Source organism: Taurulus bubalis (assembly GCF_910589615.1).
Source record: "Taurulus bubalis genome assembly, chromosome: 20".
In the NCBI taxonomy this organism is placed as follows: Eukaryota; Metazoa; Chordata; class Actinopteri; order Perciformes; family Cottidae; genus Taurulus; species Taurulus bubalis.
Window position 1 is genome coordinate 11,570,008 of NC_136608.1, and position 14,487 is coordinate 11,584,494.

General features: G+C 41.9%; 1 protein-coding gene across 1 annotated transcript in view; it reads right to left on the reverse strand.

Moving 5' to 3' along the window:
• Window positions 1-2,649: 2,649 nt before the first annotated feature.
• tmtc2a (transmembrane O-mannosyltransferase targeting cadherins 2a) overlaps window positions 2,650-14,487 on the reverse strand; it is a gene marked incomplete at both ends in the record, with an annotated part of 44,816 nt that continues 32,978 nt past the window's right edge. The window contains 7 exons of the mRNA XM_079236102.1: window positions 2,650-2,859; window positions 5,443-5,506; window positions 7,276-7,390; window positions 9,542-9,623; window positions 12,352-12,473; window positions 13,766-13,844; window positions 13,977-14,161. Of these exons, the coding sequence (XP_079092228.1) occupies window positions 2,650-2,859; window positions 5,443-5,506; window positions 7,276-7,390; window positions 9,542-9,623; window positions 12,352-12,473; window positions 13,766-13,844; window positions 13,977-14,161 (857 nt within the window). The remainder of the gene's footprint in view (window positions 2,860-5,442; window positions 5,507-7,275; window positions 7,391-9,541; window positions 9,624-12,351; window positions 12,474-13,765; window positions 13,845-13,976; window positions 14,162-14,487) is intronic.

Below are 14,487 nucleotides of genomic sequence, written 5' to 3' on the forward strand. Positions count from 1 at the left end.
TGGAAAACTTAAGGAATATATTATTTGTTCATGCTTGGCCCATAACTTATAAAACATGAAATATATCCTTATTTGGTGGAAAACAATGCACGTTCAGTTTTTCTGTGTTACCGTTTACATTTTTTGTAATTTGCCTTTTTTCCTTATTAATATGCATACAGCTTTGTAATAGTGAAGTAAAGACAATGTACTTACTGCTGCTGCTGCTCATGTAGAATATACATTTTTCTCTGCAGATATTTTTGACCTGTCATAGCGGGAAAGCCCAGGTGTAATTAATAACGTTAACGATGACCCCTGCCTCCCCATCGTTACTGTTATTACACCTGTGATTTTCCTGCTCTGACAGGTCAAAACGACTCCTGTGAAAAATGTCTATTTCACACACACACACGCGTGTGTGAGAGAAGCAGAAATAATGTAAGTTTTCAAAAGCTAGAATAATTGTATTCACAGGATACTTTCTCTAAACCGACTATCTGTTCACCACTAGTTGTATTAGCTGTGTTACAAATGACTAACTTGCTGCTTGTGTTGCTGTATCATCAACATCATGAGTTGATGTCTTGGCGGCTTGCAGTTTCATGGCATATTTTCCGCTTGTTTTGTGTTTACTTTATGTAGTTTCTTTTGGCTCACTGCAAACTTGAGTCAAAGTAGTTTGTAGAATATTCTTTGTTGGCTTTAGGAAAGTAAACAACTGCTGTCTTGAACACAGCCCACTCACATATTCCCTGTTATATTGGCTTCATGGGAAACTACATGCTTTGATTTAGTCACTTCCCAATCTCTGCTGTGAGAAACAGATGGTGGTGTATGCTAATATGCAGTGACAGGATTAAAGACCAAATAATAACTCAGTGCATAATCTGTGTTTACATAAATATACATGTGGGTTGGCGGACTGAATTTACTGTTGAGAGGCATACACTTCCCAGAGGACATCACACTGCTGACAGTCCCAGTCATGTTTTTATTATGGAAAAAAGTTCACTTTTCATTACAAAACACAACACATTTTCAGCTACACATTTTCTATAATTTAACCAAACATCACGATCGTCAGAAAACACCTAACATCACTTTAAAAAGCTCTCTCTGTGCCACAAAGCTATTCTGTGACAGGAACCACAACCTGATGTCCCTGAGCAGAGAGAAGAAAAATACACATACAAAATACATTTGAATGTAATTGTCATTGGCATACTGTAGCCTATCTATGTGGAGAAATCAGAGAGGGCGGGGCTACTGTGACAGTGACGGCACAGTGTTGGCTTCTTCACACAAAACAACATGTATTAATAAATTAAGTTTGATCACATGAAATGAAACATCTTCGTTTGACACAAGGGACACGACACATTTCAGTTCTTGCTTGGCACGAGAGGCGTAAGGACTCAGTACAAGCTTTGGCACCGCTGAGGAGTTTTCCCATGAACTGTTTTCATGTTTACAGTCACGAGCATTGACAAAGCACCAGGTGCAAACAATCTTCAGTGACTCAGACAACACAATGTAAATTGGCTGTATGCATTATGCTTTAACCTGGTCTTTTAAATGGTTGGAGCAACTTATTAAAAAGCACTGTATTCAACGGTGGTACCTGAAGATGCTTTAGCACTAGCATGCTTTTCACGTTACGCATTCACTATGTTAAGAGTCAAATTTGGAGGTGAGAGCACCCTGAGCGTAATTAATCACGGTGTTATGAAAGAGTACTTTGCTGATTTAGCATTGTTGGACTCACGGTAGACAGTTTAAAAAAAAAAGGATCAAATAAATGCAGCAGAACCAGAGATTTTGTCTGTTTATATTTCGCACATTCTATTTTCTTGTTATAACCTGGCGCCTGCATTACCCACAATGCAACTTGACCGCCGACAGGTAAGAAAGAAATGTGTGTGTGTGTGTGTTATAGTTGTAGCAGCTAATGTAGCTTCAAGCCGCTAGCTTCAAGCAGAGGTCTGGCAAGCTCACTTCTTTCTAACTCCACGATTATCATTTTTTGTTGCATTTTCAGACTTGCAGTCTGCAGCGGCATTGAGTGATGTCACTCGAGGGCATTCATCAGACCTTGCGCAGCTCTCTGCAGCCACAAACGATGTGATCCAAAATGTTTTTCACGTACGCTCCCGAGCGGTACTCCCAGTGTAACATCGGTGGAGTCACCTTTAACACAAACCAGCTGGCATCATTCACAACTGACACATTTTCAGAAGAAATTATTATTTAAATACTTTTCCTACATCTTCTTTCAAATTAAGTGCTTTAAAAAACATACCCACCTTTTTTTTATGATAGTGAAATAATAACCATCTGATTTTTGAGACCTTTTTTCTTTTTCTTTTGGACTTTTGGATTTTAGTGCATCTTTTTAAAGACATTGAGCATTGCTTTATAAAATGTAATAATAAAGGTAACATTAGTCGTTTGAGTCACCATACAGCGCTGGTGGTGACACATTATTGGGCAGAACTCTTGCACCCCAAACATGCCAAGCCTCAAACTGTCTTCAACAAGCATCGCAGGCCACATGTCTAAAGAATTAGTCTGTGTTGTCTTGGAGGGAGAGCTTTTTAGCCTCCAGCTCTTTCTCACTCTGTCCTGCTTCAGAACTCTCATCATGACGGGAACAGTGCAGCAATTCTCTCAGTTCAAAGGTCGCTGTTCCGCATCCCGAGCCCACGCTTTGATCCGGAGTCCCTGCCGCTCCATGATGTTCCACAGCTTCCGCAGATTGGACTGGGTAATGACATCATCGGGTTTGAGCTGGAGCGCGCGCAGGTAGTTGGCCTCCGCTTCAGGAAGTTTCCCATTCAGGTGGAGGATGGCACCAAGGTTCATCAGAGCAGCTGGGTACTAGGAGAGGGAAAAGACTTATGAGAAAAGGACATATGCCATAATCATGGAGAGTTGTGAGGACTTGCAGGACTATTGTCCTTGTATCGACAATGGATTTATCTATCTGGGTAAACTATTTTAAACTCGCCCTTCTTAGTTTTACATCTGACGCAGACAGCTATGTGAGACATCCACACATTTTAGAAAGCTTGCCAGGTTTTTTTTTGTGGGATGTTGGATTAAGACAGGGGCTTTGGTGAAATGTGCTTGAGGCTTAGGAAATCAAATATGCATTAAATTAGCCCTAATCTAATTCTCGCAGCACATTAGCAGGCATGGCCAAAAACAATATGGTGTCCCTTGATAGTACCACAGTGAACAAATAGGTAGTAGCTATTATATATTTACTTTTTATATGAATGGACAACCAATTTAGAGGTGTCTTTCTGGAGTCTTGTTTAATAAAATACCATCTTCTGAAGTTGTAAAATTAAAACCATCTGGCCGTGAATAGTGTACCAGTCGTGGAAATCTACAAAATCCAGGTCCATGGACATTACTCTCAGCGCGCCATGACTAACAAACCCACCCAAATCTCATCCTAAAAGTCATCGGCACCTCATCCCCCGGACCTGGCCTTGTTCCCGGGCCCGCGTCCTCGCTGCATGACATATGGTTAGCAACTTGGCAACCGCTCCACAGATTTTTGCTCCCCAAACACAAGTGTTTGTCCCTCATTGATATTTCCCTCGTTTACATTCCACTTCTCGAACGGTGTTAAGAGACGATAGTTGGGAGTGGCAGCTTGTTTTTCTCACCTCGTCTTAATGAATGCAGTTTGACAGCGAGAGGAGCTACAGTGCAGAACTTCCACCCCTTCAGTGGGTTTGTTTTTTTCTCACCTCGTGCAACAATTGATTCTATCATGCGGCTGCATTTCAAAGTGCTCCGAACCCCTGCTCTGCTTTTTGTACTATTACACAAACTTTGTAAGCCGCCGAGACATGCTGAGCTAGATAAATGAGGGTTCCTCTGCCACTCTAAACAACCGGGTGATATGCAATACACAGACTGCGCTAAATCATCAGAAATAGAGCCTTGCTTGTGCTCGGTGTACAGGAATGCAGACAGGGAGTAATCCAGCAATACTCTGCTTTGAACAATAATTTGTATCTGATATGTTGTTAATATTGCTTCTATCTATGAATATGCCAACTTTTTTCTTTCCAAAAATGTTATAGTTAAGAATTGCTGGTGAAATGCTGCACAGCTCCAACTCCTCAGCAAGCTAAGGTTTCAGATCGCGGATGCAATTTTGTTTTACTTTATTTGTTTCGCTGTTCTATAAACAGATACAGCAGTTTCTCTTCTGTTGCAGTTCTGTAACTGCTCAAGTTGTGTAACACAATAAAGAGCCTTTATCTGGTGTAAATTAGGTGTGTTTTCAGAGAAAAATTTGACTCGTACCTTTCTCTGGAGGCACACGATAGTTTCCTTTCTTTACACGTACAGCAAGAGCTGAATCTCTCATGACCCCAAAGCTACTGGATTAAGTTTAAATTTGAGAGACTGTCATTCGCTAAGCAGACATGTGCATAGAAAATGTCATCGACAAGAGAAGCTTCACTCGTGACAAATGACAAGAGAAGCCCCCCCTGGCTTTTCTGATGCTTCCGGCCTGGGAAATTATAATGACTTGTAGGTAGCTTCCTTCTTTCCAGAATAAAATATAAACACACGGCTTTCCAAATTAAAATGGACAACCAGTAATCGTATCTTGTGTGGATTTCCTCAGCGTTTAAGGCTTAACCAGGATATAAACAGACAGGCAGGCAGACCTTATCTAAAAAGGGGAAGATGCTTAAAGCAGTGATTCCCAGCTTGTAGACCTACTTGTTCCCTCGGTGGTTCTGCAGTTTCCAGGGAGTACGTGAAAAAAAATTGAAAATGGCTAATTTGAAAATAAAAAAGGTAATACATGTTATCATAGAGTGCTGCAGGGATGACATATTTTTGTATGTCTAACCTTCTCTCCTGTTGCAACACAAGTCACAAAGCAGACCATCGCGAAGCAGACAAACATGACAAATGACTGCAGGAAGCTCTTCCAGGTCTTGTCTGAGAACACAGGGGTTCATATGACTCTATAAGTTACCTCTTGCAGACCCTTTTATTCTTTGAAGTGACTGATTGATGTCCAGAAACTGGATACAATAGCCCCCAACTTCCTCCACCGCGTGTTCTGATATCGAGAGACATGACCGTGATGGACCAGTGTTTACTCAGAAGCTGAATGGGTGAGTTCAATAACAGGCGACTGTAACTACTGAACTCTCTTTGGGATCTTTTGTGTTTGCATAAAGCACATCGAGGCACCAGCTCACTCACAGCCATGAACAGAACACAGTTTTCCATTTTACATCCTCTGTTTGCCAGGAACAACAGTATTATAAGAGCATGTCAGAATGATGGGTAACACATATTATGGAAATGTAATTTAATGTAGTGTGTGTGTGTGTGTGTGTGTGTGTGTGTGTGTGTGTGTGTGTGTGTGTGTGTGTGTGTGTGTGTGTGTGTGTGTGACTAGTCCCTGGTACTTACATCTGATCTCAGGCTGGCTGCACGCTCATACTGCCTCTCTGCTGCCTCATTAAGACTGGCCTGTCTGAAGAGAAAGAAGAACAAAGAGAAAGGAAGAGTAAGAATGACATAACACACTTTATGTTAATAGTATTGTGCCAATACAAATGACTGATGAGTGTAGCCCTTTATTATTGTGCAGCTAAGCAGCTAATCAATAAAAATGCTTCAGAGGTGATTTTATCTTTTAATTGGAATAGTCAGAACTTTGACTTTGAAAAACTTGTTTGATATAATTGAAAATATCTCAGTTCTTTATGTAAATTGTATGTTGTGTTTGTCTATGGTTAAACAGTATGTTTTTTTTCTCCATGCACTTGTTAAATACTTTAGTTTCTAATAAAAGAAAACAATGTTCTTTGACAGGTGAGACATTTCTTAGCAGATTAATAACTGATTATATCTTGATAATGCAGTTTACATTTCGTATTGGGGCATTGATTTGAACTCCATTATTCCCTACTTATTATGTATTAGTATAATGAAGAGAGATTTATGTGTTTTATATCAGAAACACTCCACTAAACCAGTCACATGTTCCAGCTCGGTTTGTAAAATGGCAACAGTTAATCTGCTCCATACAATGTTATCCAAAGAGTACATGAACCGGACTTTGCAGTGCCAAAGTTAATAAAGTCAAGGAAATCATTCTTTTCCGATATGGTAATTCATATTTATAAGACTGTGATATGCCTTGAGAATCCATGCAACACTTTATCGGGGCTTCAGTGAGTTCATGACTGACTATCATAGTCATCATCTTATAGCTGGCTTCCTTGGTCTTTGTTTTGTTTGGTCAAGTGCTGCAGAGTAAATAAAGATTCAGGAAGTCAGGGTTTATGAAACGTAAAACTGGGCTGAAAAACATGCATTATGGTTTAAACCTTATTTTTATTGGAGAAATCATAGACCAACACAATGTTTGAATTATAAGAGTTTGCTGCATTGCATTGCAGGCCTGGCACGTGCAAGGCATTAAAGGAAAAGCTTCCATCAAACTGATTTATCGGGTCATTTTATAATCCTGGTTATGGTCAGTCAATATGCAAAGCTCACCTTTATTATCAGTAGAGCAGCTTAAGTTTGAAATCCAGCTAATGACAGGTGTGTCACATTCCTTAAACCCAATCCTAATCGGTTTCGATTAATGTCTCAGTCAGTCTCAGTTGAAAACAACCATTTCCACCAGAATACTGCAGAATGATCTGTCATTTAGATTTGCTCTTTCCAGAAGAAAGCCTCAGCCAAACCCGGAGACTTTCAACTTTTCACAAATCCTCTGTGGTGTTGCATTTAGATGGATGCTAGCGAGTAGTAATGACTTCTCCAGATATGTAGAGCAAAAAGCAATGGTGGCATATCGCTCCAATATTTCCTAAAGTTGCCGGCAATAAAGGACATTTGCAGACCCCTTTGACGCGTTTTAAGACGCACGTCTGTGCACATGCTTGCCAAACTTTGAGGGGAAATTCTCCAATGGCGTCTTTACAAGTCTTGGACCGAAACATCACTAAGATAGACTGAAACTATGCCGCTCTTTATATATGTAATGCATAATAGCTTTTATGGGAGCGATCTCCATAGAGTGTGCATTTACTATTCTATAACATTGATGTAATTTATATTTCAAAGACAGTTATTAAATGGCAGTGGTAAAGAATAAACCCACAAATGGTGAAAGCGGCAAAGTCTGTAAATACAGGAGCTTATACAATAATAACATTTTCTGTACTATAAGCTTTTTTTAAGTAGGGAAACTCCACAGTGTTGTTGTGTGTCAGTAGTTTAGCCAACCTGAGCATGTGAGCAGCGCTGAAGACCACATCGAACTCTGAGCTGTCCAGCTCTGCGGCTCTCTCTGCCATCTCCGCCGCCTCGCCAAGACGAGACTGTTCCAGCAGGAACTGGCCTGGAGAGAGGGGAAGACAGAGGAAGAGCATTTATTTCTTGGGCGTAGGAGGCTTTTTTTTTTTAGGCATGGTATGACTTTACTGACGTCAATTGTTCACCGCTTCCAGACGGAAGTATCTAGATGAAATTTGCCAGATATTGATGGTCCCCAGATGATGATTCCAAATTACTTTGGTGATCCCTGCTGTCTCCTTTAGGGCCACTATGAGGTTGACCCTTTTGGTTTTAATTGAAAAGCCGACAACTGTTGAAAGCGTGGACTCAATTTCATTGCAATCCATCCATGTCCCCCCTCGGGATGAACTGCAATATCTCTTTCCAACTAGCACCATCATACGGTCAAAATATAATAAACGTCAGCACCGCTAACACGCTAAACTAAGATGGTGAACGTGGTAAATGGTATCGATGCCAAATCCGTAGAGAAGCGCCATCAGACAAAGACGGAGATCATTGGGAAGACAAAGGAAGACGAATGAAGCAGAAGAGCCACAGGAAATGCGACGAGGAGGCAGAGAACAGCGGGAGAAACGTGAGACAGTGAGAGGACTGTTGTTTTGCTTGGCGGCGTTTGAGATGAGACGGAGGTATGTCATGCGTTTCCCTGTGGGACTCTGGCCACCTGGCGCGGCACCCACATGTGCCTGCCTCGGCGGCTATAAATTAACAGCTGAGCTCGGCCGCAGATGTTGCTGAATGATGGAAGAGGGGAATGCGGAATTGTACTGAAAGCTAACTATATTTACCAAAGAAGACTATTTATAACCGGTCCATAAGCGGGACAGTTTGCATTAAAATGAGTTACTGTGAACAATAGCAGGAAAGGGGGGGCCTTGTCTGAGCTATCCCCCTCTGTGTCCTCGCTTCCTTTCACTCTCTCATACGTGTGTTTTTGCGTGCATCCGTTGTGTTACAATGTGGACTGACACCATCTCTCCTTACACACCAACACCTGGAGCTCATCCAGTGGATAGCCAAAGCAGCCAGATGTGCGATAAAGGAGGGGGGACCAGTCCAAATAAACATCACCTATAGCAAGAAGCTACAAGATAACGTTGAAGAAAGAAAATAGCCAGAAAGGCAGAGAGGGAGAAAAAGAGTGTAAGGGGAAACAGCATGGTCCAAAGACAGCAACATACCCCATCGCTGGGGACCAAACTAAACTCAAACCCCGAGATACCCAGCGCAGAGAAAGCGCCAGGAGGAACGGAGAGAGATAAGGAAGAGAAGAAAGGGACAACGCACAATGGTGCCATCAGGACAGATTTCATTTCCTATAAATATCCTGACGATAGCGACATGGAGCGGCAAGGAGCCCGTTTCTCCTAACTGATATGCAAGCAGCGCAGGCAAAGCGGGGTATTTCACTCTCTGTTACAAATGGCAAACAATGTACTCTAATCCCGGCGCCCCCTCAGATAAACAGAGCCTTGTGTGTGTGTGTGTGTGTGTGTGTGTGTGTGTGTGTGTGTGTGTGTGTGCGTGTGTGCGTGTGTGTGTGTGTGTGTGTGTGTGCGTGTGTGTGTGTTTGCAGCATCTGCAACACCTCGAACTGCCAGCGCTGATACCAAAAGTAAATTAAATGATCTTACGCGTCCACAAATCTGCTACAGTGGTGCAGAGATTAAAAAACATGACTATTTGGAGGGGGAAAAAAATGATAAAAACAGCTGAGTATTTGACACTTTCAAATGATTACCACGCCGCTTGGGTTTTTTCCAAAACGCCTATCAGGTTACATAAGCTATGAGCTTGGATCCAGGGTGGTTTACAACACGGGTTGTAAGAGGAGCTGGTGTGTTTCATGACTCTGGGTCTGAAGGTGACACTACAAAGTATAGGTCTTGGATAAAAGAGTCTAGAGGCCCCTGCCTAATAATCATCCTGAGTACAGCTTACTCGAGCAAAGCTCGGTCATTACAGTAAACCCTACAAGTGCGGCATGGCAGAGGTTTGAATTACAGGCAATCAGGCATGTTATAGTTGGTAGAAAATGACTTTAAATGAAATTCTCATAGCTCTATCAACCACAAGAGCAATTTACGAGGACCCAGGCATCCATGTTTTTATGATTCTAACGTTTCAAACAGGCTTTGCTGAAAATGTTTGCCTTTTCCACAGAAGGAAAACCTTTGATCTCTCTTCTTACCGTAGTGCATGTAGCAGTTTCCTTTAGTCGGGTCTATTTTAATCGCTCTCAGGTAGTACTTCTCTGCTTCGGTCTTCTGCCCCTAAAAGAAAAAGGAAGGATATTACACCTGATATTCAAGTTCAAGAATAGTTTTGCTACCTGGAATATTCTGTTATGTGTATTTAGTATATTTAGTTTTCTTTTGCTATGGTACGAGACACACTTTGACTGAAAGTTTTTTTGTTGACCCCTATATAAATATAGTAGACCTGCAGGATGTATACCGGGGTCCAAACACCTGAAGCAACTAGAAGGAATTGGGCTAAAATAGCTGGGTTAGCATATGTTTGTCAATATGCTCAGGCCGGCTAAAATGCCCTCCTGAAGTGTAAACTGCTGAGACCAGCTGCAGCTTTGGACTACAAGGACCACAGAGTCAAAGTATGTAGCATAAATATATAACATGGATACTGTGTCCCTGGACATCTTGTGTCGCTGGACATCTTGTGTCACCAATGCGAACACAGACACACACAAAAAACTCTCTTTCATTTCACCGTATCTGCTTGAGGCATTTTAATGCACGGACATGCATCAGTTGAGGCTTAGTAACAGGGGGAAACTTATGCTCATAAAGAATATAGTACCACAGCTCCCATGCCTAACCTCCAAGATGTGTGTGTGTGTGTACCTGCAACCACACTGCAAAACATATAGCTTCTGTGTGCATGTGGCTCCATTTCTCCACCTCTTTTGGTTCATGCTTCAGCACTGATTGCTTCCATATTGCCAATGGACTTGCCACGCAACAAGAAATGAGAGGACTGGGCCTATTACATATTCCTTATTAGCTTTTTCCCATGCCCGCAATCCCTCTAAATGAATGAGCGAATACGGGGCCTCGATGGCTTATTTCACATTTTCTTTGGCACTTTCCTCTTTACATTCAATTTACCCTTTCCCCCAGACTTCCATTAGAACGGAAATTAGAGTGGTTCAGTCCTGTTAGGTTGGAGCAATTAATCATTTAAATGATTTATGAAAGCATTCAGGCCAAAGTAAATTATGTTTTTTAAACAACTATCGAAAGACAATTTTGTTGTATGCTCTTTTTTAAAGGATTAAAAGATGTGTAATCATCTTCTTTTGCATTATTGAGCATCAGGGATGAATGTTTAAAATACACAGCCGAGTTCAAATTCATGAATCAGCTCAGCGTTGACTGACCACAATTTCCCTAATGCGCACCACACCCTTCTGACTCCAGCAAGAGATCTCCAACAGACTGCGGGGCTCTAATATTACACTGGGCCCATTTGTAAGCACTTTGACCTTGGGAAGAATGAGGCAAATTAGTGGCTTTAGGAGGTGCACTTGTTATTTGTTGAGGGATCTGGATGGGTACAAGACTATCAGGTTTCAGCTTCATTATTGTGTGGCTTTAAGAAGTGGGAGATGGACACTTTGAAAGTCGATGTGTAATACTACGCAAGAAAAACAGCACTACAGGATGTGTTGGGGTGAACCGCAGTACAAGACTTCAGTTTGACCTTTCCTCCCCGTGTCTGTATTGTCGATTGACTGCGGCAGGACAGCCAAAAATGTAGCTGATGGGAGTGATTTAATAAGGAAGGAGAGTAATTGCATTATAAGCCTGTCCACTAGCCCGTTGTCCAGGGTCCATCCAATCTCCTGTTCCTTAAGCCCTGTAGCAGTGAAGGGGGCCTCTCTGAGAGTCAGGGCCCGGCATGGATCTGCAGTCCTGAGCCTGAGGGAGCACAGCAGATGTCCAGCCGCAGTGGGCGACTCGGATCTGAACCTGTGCTTTACATGTGGTGTGTGTGTGTGTGTGTGTGTGTGTGTGTGTGTGTGTGTGTGTGTGTGTATCTGTAAATCTTTCAACTAGGGGAGGAAATGATCAGAACTAAAGTTTGCAGTCAGTATGGGTTGCAGCTGCAAGTAAGGCACTTGCAGGTTGGTTTCCTCAGCACCCAAGGCTGTGGAAGGGAGGAGGTCAAACATCTCTAGAGGTCACATAGTTCAACTCCCACATGCAAACTTGACTCAGCTGTGAACACATCTGTTGTCACACAAACGTGTTTTTGTTTTCAATGGAATGGGAGCCATGGTGGGAGGATGGAGAGTGGACGTTTTTCAGTCGAAAAAAAACCCACAGGAAGGGCAAGGTAACATTTGAGAGAAGTTGGGCAAACTTGTGTGCCCTCTACGTCTTCACTCACATGTATACACACAGTGAGGGACAGATCATCTGGAACTCGTCCAATCACAGAGGGATGGCTTTCATCCCTATGTCTGTGACCTTCAGACATCAGACATGACTTTATGCTGCTACGATTTGGCTGTTATTTAATCTATTTGGCATTGGTCCTGGATCAGGGTCAATTCAAAGCCATCGAAAAAAAAGTATTTATTGTTTCCAGCACTTCTTCTTTTCCACGAGACTAACATTTAGCATTTGAGGTCAAACAATATATTCATGAAAGCAATTCCTCGAGCTGACTCCTGATCCGAGGAGAAGAGTTTGTTTCGCGTGCATATTTCAGAGTCAGAAGCTCACACCTCATAACAATTATCACAGTTCTTCAGGCTCTGCAGATGAATCGATAGCTCAATATGTATTATTCATCACTCCACTCTGCTGCCACTTCAGGTCCACGTTTAATTACACTCCGCCAGATAGTTAACCACTGCAATCGTTACTAAGAGAACGTGCCTGTGTGTGTGTGTGTGTGTGTGTGTGTGTGTGTGTGTGTGTGTGTGTGTGTGTGTGTGTGTGTGTGTGTGTGTGTGTCAGTAATGGGACTTACAATGTTGGACAGGAGTTTGCCATAAGTAAGGTGGGCTGGGATATGGTCAGGCTTGGCCCTGAGGGACTCTCTGTACCAGTGACCTGCTTCGTCCAGCTTGTTCAGCCTCATGTAGGCCTCTCCTGAAACAGAACACACAGCAAGAGTCAGAATTTGTGGTTTGGGGGATTTCAACACTTACTCTTTGCTTCTGAGCTACTTTATTACACACCATTCTCCCGGCCTCCAACACTAAGTGTGTGTACACCAAACCACGGTGGTCTCCTGGTCTTTCAAGGACAATTGTAGGCTTTTTTTGTTGTTGTTTTTACAATAAGGCTTTACTTTTGCATTGTTTATTTGTAGTTGAGACTTTTTACCAGAGAAGGACTTCAGGGCTTTGATTTTTATCCTGACATACAATGTGATTGTGGGACCTAATACAGTATTTACAGATGAGCGCCTTGACTATGTCCAATGAATTGTGACACAGCCAAACATCTGAATATTATGTCATTTTTACATTGTCATTATGGGTTTTTCAGTGACGGAAAAATGTGCCAATTTAAAATTGAATCTACAACACAATAAAGTGTGTAAAACTACAATGTTAAATGTTTCCCCCACTCTGCTGCAAAGATACAAAAGTTAATATTAACACTGCTTCTCAAAATAATCCTCCAAGTTTAGAGTTTTATTTAACAGGTGCAGGACATCAGAACTAATAAATACATGTAGCCTAGAAAGAACAATTGTGTAAATCTCTATAAGATTCTGTTTGATCTAAAGACAAGCTGTGAACCTCTGACATCAGTTTAAACAAAGAAGCCCCTGGACATCGCACTGATGCAAACACTGCCCTCCGTCAACCCCTCCCTCCACCTGACAAAACACATATCTCATTTAGCTTGTACGAGAAATATTTGCAGACATGTCCCTGCAATCCTAACCGAGCTGTCAGGATGAGCTTCCAATAATGAAATTAGTGTTAGAATAACAAAGAGAGGGATGTGATTTATTGCACGGATTAGCCTCAATCCTCTGTGCAGTGTTATAATCAAACAGGTGGTCCAAGTCCTCTGAAGGCTTTATTTTTGGCAGAGAGTTAATGTCAATTTGTTGAATTCAATTCAAAACTCAGATGAAATGGAAGACCAAAAAATATACAATGGAAACAAACATGTAAAATAAATCATTGAAACTCAAACCAAACTTGTCCCAAGTTGACATTGTTTTACTCGCATCATAAAACAAGCATGACATTGTTCTTCATAATTACACGTATCAAATGGTTCTGTTACCTCGTTAAAATAAAAATGTAAAATATCATTTCAAAGCAAATGTCGTCAAAGCAGTGATTTTTCATACTCAAATTTCAGCTCTCCATTACAAACAAAGACTCCAAAAGGCGAAACCGGCTCCAACAGTAACTTACCCATCATGTTGAAAAGGCTGTGCGGTGCAAACTGTCTGGGCATTTTCCGTACCGCCTCCTTATAAACAGACAGCGCCTCCTGAAGTAGAGGAAAAGAGTTTGTTTTGCATCAGCGTAATGAAGATGAGGGACTCTTCCTTTGTGCAAAACAGACTAAACTATCAACATCCTTTCCTGTTAAATCCTAAATGGTTGCTCTTTGAGTGCTAACCTCCTGCTGGCCCTGTTCATGGAGCAGTTTTCCCAGGTTGTACAGGCAGCTGGTGACGGAGCTCTTGTGGGCGTGAGGGTCCTTCAAGTTCTCATCTGGAATGTCGGCACAAGTCAGAAAGGTGCGCTTGGCCTCCTCCAGGTTGCCCTGGTTCATCAGGATGATTCCTGTGTTCAAGTAGGCCGCTGTGAGGAGGAGAGGAAATTAATTAAACGGCACAACATGGCAATGCAATTTCAAACCACAGGATTAGAACCTGCTGTCACTCAGATCTTTGACTACACAGGCAAACACTACAATGCGAACAACTAAATCCATGTCATTGCTGATGTTGTTAAACTAAAAACTCCTGATTCATTCACATATCCACTTGGGGAAGATGGACATGCAATAGTTCAGCAAAAGGGAGACAGCACAGAGGTCAAACGCAGATTAAATTACCATAAGAAAAGAAATGAGGCTAAACGGAGATGAAGAGAAGGACGAACTGAAGATAACTTATCAAGTTGAA